A 7215-nucleotide genomic window follows, 5' to 3' on the forward strand; every position below is an offset into this window, starting at 1 on the left:
CTTGGTCATGCCAGAGTTAAGATTTGACTCTCGATAGCCAGTATCCAGATTGGCTACTGAGAGAAAAGTAGCAGTAGCCAAGAGTAACGTACCACGTAACAAGAAGTATACCAGAAAAGATACTTTTCTTTTTTAAATGAAAATTATGATGCTAATGCAAGCACAATAAAATACTGGGATAAAGATGCTTGCTTCTTTTCCACAAGGCAAGAAAGCAAGAACCATGTACACTGTGTTGGTTAATTTCATAGTCATGAAGGGTTATCAGGAAATAAATATTTGAAGAATCTTGTTTTTTGTACGTATGTGCAGTGAAAGTTTCGGAATTACTTGCACAATAAACTATAATCGTGTTTTTCAACTACTCAATAATAGTCATTAATATATCTACAAAAGAGAATTATAAACTCAACTGGCTTTTATTCATTTAGTGACATATAAAACTTACAACTGAAACAGTTTAATTAGAACATTTTATAAATTCATGCTTACCTAAACAGTGGTGCAACCCAAATCTAACAGAAGTGTAATTGTCAGAACTGTACAGTGTTGTGTCTGTCAATTACACCTCAACATGTTTGATACCATTTTAGGTACCGTATTGTTTGTCACACGATAGCAGACTTGTACACACTAAAACTATATTTTTATATGTCTCTCCTAGTTTGTGTCATGTAGTATTGATATTGACATGCAGTAATTATGATACGGTTGTACAATGTGTGAAGTTGATTTACAAATATTCACTTTCCAGTGTACTCATTTCATTTCTCTTTTTTTTTCCTTGTACATAATGGTGAACATAAAGTATTGTGCTTTCACCAATGAAAGATCTATCACTAATGGTGAGTTGGGAGAGTTTAATATGAACAGTTTCGTGGTTTTATGTTCAGATGTTCAGAAAGAATCTAAAGCAGGTACAGGTCTGTTTTGTGTGAGTGTGTGTGTGTGGGGGATTAACTAACTGTTACATTTTGTTTTCTTGGTATTGAGAGTTGTGTTTTTTATTCATTCTTAGTAAAGGGGTGTTATATATTCAAAATATTATATGCAAATAATTTTCTTTGTATATGATTAAAGTAGTATAATTTTCTTTTCTAATAAACGTATTCTTGTGCACTTTAACCATATTATTTTTTCTTACCCTGGCTGGTTCACCAAAAGTCGGTCAGAAACGCCACAGGACCACTCACTCGAGTATGATGACACTGAAAATTTAAATTCTGAAGAAATATTTAACTCACTAAAGATGACCTCAGCAGAAATTCAGAAATACAGTGTGAATACATATGAGAAGGAATATAATTGCAAAGATGAAAGACAAAAATCGAAAGATAATGTAATGAGAGATTCAGGCCCTCAAGAATCGGGTAATAGCCACTCTTCATCTCCAGATGGCAGACAAGATTCAGTGCATGAACGCTTGAAGCTCCTCAGAATTCAATCCCCCAAATATTCTCCAAATTACTATAAAGAACAGGTGTGTATTGGATATTATTTTTAAGAATATTAGAAATATCTGTCATTTGATTTATTATGATTAATTGTTTTTAGGGCATAAATATTTAATTCCCAGTTATATCTTTCCATAACATATTACTTCATGAATAATAATAGTTTCAATAATTTAATTTTTTTAGAACACAAATATTATTCATTGCATGTATGATTTCATCTTTTCAGTAACAGCTACAAAATTAATTAATTTCATTAAATACTAAGTATAGTGTTACCATTACTTACGTTACAAAACTAGTAAATACACTTTCAGATTCTAAAAGTTAATATTCCAAAGAGATTGTTTGCTAGAAAACTGTCTGCTTAATGTTGCTTATTAGTTACTAGCTTATGACTCTTGCTCATTTTACCAAAACTTAAAAACTAAATCCTGCAGTACACTAACAAATGTTTGAATTTTTTACAATATAGTTATGCAATGGTGTTTGCAAGACACAAAAGCCTCTTACGTGTATCTAGAGAGAATACAAAGATTAGTGTATTCTAAAGTTAGCCTTCAATTCAGACAATGTATAGAGGATAAAATACATAATATTTTAAGCATGCCAAAAAAAAAACTCAAATGGAAGAAAGGGTTATTTTTCATTGCCTTTTCAATTTCCCATGGAGGTGTTCATTTTAGATAGAATAATAAAAGGTATTTAAAGGTATGCTGTTTATTATACCATTAAGCATATAATCATGTTTAATTAAATGAATATACATATTATTTTAACTTATATGTTTCAGACTTGATTCCCATAATTCTGTGTAAAAAAAATAAACTTGTGTAATTATAGGATAGAGAGAATGGTATAGACAGAGATGCTCATTCAGAACCTTGCTTTGATCAGAGGGAACTTGAAGATGGTGAGTCTAATATAAGTATGTGAAAAGTTAATTAGTTTTAGAAATGTTAAACTGTGGAGAATGATTTGAACTTTCTTTAATCTGTGATGCGTATATATATATATTGTCAGTATCTCATGCTTTACTTTACAACCTTAATGCTGTATGTTGACGACATAATACCCTACTTTTCATGAAAGCAAACAAGACTTTATAATTATCAGGTCAGAATGATGCTTCAAGAAATTTTTCCATATATTAACCATATAAAATATTCTGTTTCCAAAAATGGTTTTATTCAATGCTGATAAACCATGTAACTTGATCTATAGATATTGGTGTGGTACATACTTAAAATTGCTTCCAGTGCTTATAATGCCAAAAAATCGTGTGTAGATACTTACAATGGCACAACATAGATAGTCCATTGTGTAGCTTTGTGCTTAACAGAAAACAACCACTGAACTTTGTCTCGTGCCATTTGTATAATAGCTAGTGTTGTTTTTGGATGTGAATGATGTTTTGGTATTTTTATTGCGATATACTCTAGAGAATAGATATTGCTAGAGTATTATACTAAATTGTTTAGTTATGAACACACCTCCATGCTTGTTTGTTTAAAAAGAGCAGTAAAATATCCTTCGACTTATAAATTCAGTTTTCCTTCTTTTAAGCAAAATCATGACAGGTTATTAAATAGAACTGTTCCACTTGTTTAGTTTTGGAAAAATAACAAATTTAGTCCTTAAAACTTTAATACAGATTTTTTTTATAACACCAACTCTAGAGCTAGAAAACCTAACTTTTTTGTGACATGACTTGTGGTATTATTTTATTTAACACAGGTGCTCAGACCTAACTTCCACATAAATATACCTACACTTCTACGTTCATGGCTCATGTATAAGTATGTTTGTAGTTACGTACATTGGCAAAACAAAACATCACATGAAAACTAGAGTCTGTGAACGTTTACATATATCAAATGGAACCAGCCATCCATTACTTAAACCCAGCCACTTATCCATTCTTCCCACATTGAAACCACAGGTCACAATATTTCATATGACAATTTCTCTATCGCTACTACAGGATCTTCAGACCTTGAATTCTACTTCAAAGGAAGTTTACTCAAAGCTAAAGACCGTCCTGCTCTTAACAACTTTTTACAAACCTCTTTAGACCTAAAATTATTTTTAATTTACACACTTAAAACTCAGTTGTTTGTTACGATTAGTTATAATTGTTTTGTACAACTTGTAATTCATGATACATTCATAACACATTGTATAATCTGTTTTTCCTTCCATTTACCACTTTACTGAATTTCTAAGTAAATAAACAATTGGTGATAATATAGAATTAGTTAATAAATATCATTGTAACATTATTTTGAGATTTAGCTGAATATTATATAAGTGTAGATAAAAATGTTTTTTTTTTGTCAACTGTCTTCATCTTTATTGTTATGGTAATATTTTAACTTGTGTTAATTGTGGTAAGGAATCATTGTGGAACTATTTTACTGTTTACTGTACTGATTATTATACTGTTTTTTTTTTAATTATGCCTCAGATTTTTTATTTATGTAACAATTAAAAAATTGCCTTGTATAAAATAATTTGTTCCAGATTTTTCTTTTTTAATGTTTAAAGTCTAAATGTCAATAATCATTTTTATGCTTTTATGTTCCACTTCCAAAAGAATTATCATAGGTAAAGGATTTTTATGTTCACTTTATCTGTATTTTTTGACTAATCATCATTTGATATTCTTTATGTATAACACACAGATAAAAAGAGTGATTTCAGACTTCTTTTCAGACTCTGTTTTTGGTGACATTGTTGCAGAACTCAACAATCATAACACCAGGTAAAGTGTTGTTGGAAAATGGAATTTTATATATGTGTCATTGAGATTGCTTGCTAATTGTATTGTACAAGTGCTATAACACATTCTGTGATTTTATATCTTTTTTTTTTTTCACTTGATTTGTGATTATGCTCATGGAACTCTACTTTTAATAAATCAATTTACTGGATTAACTTTCTGGTAGATTAGTCATAGTGCATCACTGACTTGTAGAGCCACTGGAAAAGAAGATTATATATATATATTGTTTTTTGTAAGTAAAAGGTTTAATATTTAAAAAAGTTGTTATAAGTACGATCATATAACATAATGTATACAACTGTTGAATGTACCTCAAGAAAATAATTTTTTAGCATATTTTATTTTTAGTGTTATATAAACAACATAAACACTATATTTGTTGAATCATTGCAATGATTTTGATAAGATAAATATTTCAATAAAGAACAGCATGCCTTTTAGCTTTTAACAAGTTCATTTTATTTCCTTTGTTATGTGCATTTTGTTGAAAAAGACGTCAGGAAAAGAAGCTTGCTAAAAGAATCATCCTGTAATGATTATTTTTAAACCCTGTAGATACTTAGTTTTTGGTTATAAGAGAAGACTTTAAGTATACTGAAATAATAATTTTTTTTTAAATGATTCTTTTATAATTTTTTACTTTTGGGGGCAGGAATGAACCCAGAAAACACGCACTTACAAGACTGATATACTTAGTGAAAGAAGACCATCCAGGGTGGGAAGACCACTTTAGAAATATTCTTCGACTCTTGATTGCAACAATGGCAGATGCAGATGTAAGGATGCTTATTTTATCTATTGTTTTTCAAATCTAACTGCTTCATTTTTATAAGAACTTGGATTGTTACAGTATTCTAGATGTCTGAAATTTTAATTAAGGCATTATTATTATTATTTTGGAAATATTTATTTTATTTATTTGAGGTATAGAAGTGAAAATAAACAACTAACAGGCATATGTACAGTTTATGACAGTGTTTGCATCTGTCTGTAAGACTTTCTTTTACAGTCATAAAAATGCCTAATTTTTATCTGCAAATGGTATGGATGAACATATGTGTATACACACACACACACACATTTGGGTACAGTGCTTGCAAGATATTTCTACCAGGGAGGATTGATGTACATGTACATATCAGATAAATTACATAAAATATGTACTGTTCTACACCAAGAAGAAATGATAAAGATTCAAAATTTGTAGTCTGTAATATTTTTTAAGACTTTTGAAACCCTAGTGAAAAAGTAATGGTACTGCACAGGTCATTCATTAAATTATTACCATGGTTATCAAATTGTGGTGCACAACTGTTAACTCCCCATTATTATAAAGCTTCACAAAATAATCCACTAACTATGTTTCTACTAAAATAAAAACTTAACAAATGAAGGTTCAAGGAAAAAAAGAGCCACATTTCCATTAAAAAAATGTAATCACTTATCATACATATCTACTGTTTTGAGACATCTGTAAATTTATGTGTAAAGAAGTTGTGGGTTGTGCTAAAGGGTAATTAGATAAAAGCAATAGTCTGATTTTGAATAAGTATCATAAATATATCAGTATACATCTCTATATATGTGTGTGTGTGTGTAATATATATATATATTGTATATTCAACTTGCTACTCATTATACATTGTTCCGACTTATTAAAACAATACACGGTTTATCTTATTTCTGTCCATAATCACATATCTATGATTAGGTATTTTGGATTGCTGGGGATTTTTTTATATTTCCAAAGTTTTTGTTAAACTAGTTAAATTCCATGTTAATTGATAATCTGTTGTTTTTAAAGTTTTAATCACTTTCTTTTTTAATAGGGCTCAATTCGAACTCTTGCTTTGAAAACACTTTGCGAACTCCTGAAAATGCAAGCACGACGATTCCACGGTTATGGAGAATTAACAATTCTAAAGATCCTCGATGCTCATAAGGACTCTGAAAAAGAAGTATGATGAATTCTTATTAATACTTTCATGCTTATAGTTGTTTCTTGATTATGATTTTAGCCAAATAACGATTTTGATTTCTTAATAAAGCAGGCTTTACCGTGTCTTATTTAGGTCTGAATGCAAAAGAAGTAAAGGACTTGATAGATTATCTCCTCTCACATGTTCCAGTCATTTTTTAAACCTTGCTGTAAATAATATGGCCTTTATACTTCGGGAATTGGTTCATTTGATAGATGTTTTTAAATATAAATATTTAACATACTTCATTGTCAGCTTTTAATGCATTGTGTTCAAGACTTAAAGGTTTGGATGAAATGGAAGTTACTTGAAAAAACTTTCAAAAAATAGTAAATGTTTTTTGTAATACTATGAGTTAGAAAATTATAAAATACATGCCAAGAACTTGTTTTTTTATTAGTTTCCAAAACAAGAATGTAGTATTAGCAGATAAATACACAGTACTCTGTAAACTAATCTAATATAAAGTTTAGATCCATTATTAGGGAAAAACGAGTTAATATAGACACAAGTTTTGACATTTTAATGTGTCCCCTTCGGTCCAACTTTTGTTTGGAAAAGTGAAACTGAAGATGACACATGAAAGTGTCAAGACTTGTATCTATCTATCTATATATATATATATATATATAATTTTTAGTCTCTAATAGTGGATCTAAGCTTTCTTTTTTAAATGTAATATTAATTTGAGGTTTAGAAATTAGAAGCTCAAATTTAATTAAGGAAGAAATTAACCTAGAAGTTTTACATCATTTATATTATTTTACTTTATTTATGGAATATTTTAAAATCTACTGTACATACTGTTTACTCAAGAAACAGCAAATTCTAAATCACATTAGTGGATAAGTATTCCCTACATTCAATTATAAATAACACTGAGCTGAAGATGGTTGAAGTTTCATGTCTTGAGGCCAAAAATGAATGATGGTGTTACGTATCTGCTTGTTTGTTAATTTCCGGTATAAATTCTTTCCGAGGAACTTCAGCGATACAA

General features: G+C 29.3%; 1 protein-coding gene across 1 annotated transcript in view; it reads left to right on the forward strand.

The window, feature by feature from the left end:
• LOC106459047 (CLIP-associating protein 2-like) overlaps positions 1-7215 on the forward strand; it is a 98765-nt gene that overhangs the window by 83437 nt on the left and 8113 nt on the right. Inside the window, exons 24-28 of the mRNA XM_022385425.1 lie at positions 1165-1480; positions 2298-2367; positions 4170-4218; positions 4892-5015; positions 6069-6197. Coding sequence (XP_022241133.1) covers positions 1165-1480; positions 2298-2367; positions 4170-4218; positions 4892-5015; positions 6069-6197 — 688 coding nt within the window. The remainder of the gene's footprint in view (positions 1-1164; positions 1481-2297; positions 2368-4169; positions 4219-4891; positions 5016-6068; positions 6198-7215) is intronic.

Source organism: Limulus polyphemus, unplaced genomic scaffold (assembly GCF_000517525.1).
Source record: "Limulus polyphemus unplaced genomic scaffold, Limulus_polyphemus-2.1.2 Scaffold552, whole genome shotgun sequence".
Taxonomy (NCBI): domain Eukaryota; kingdom Metazoa; phylum Arthropoda; class Merostomata; order Xiphosura; family Limulidae; genus Limulus; species Limulus polyphemus.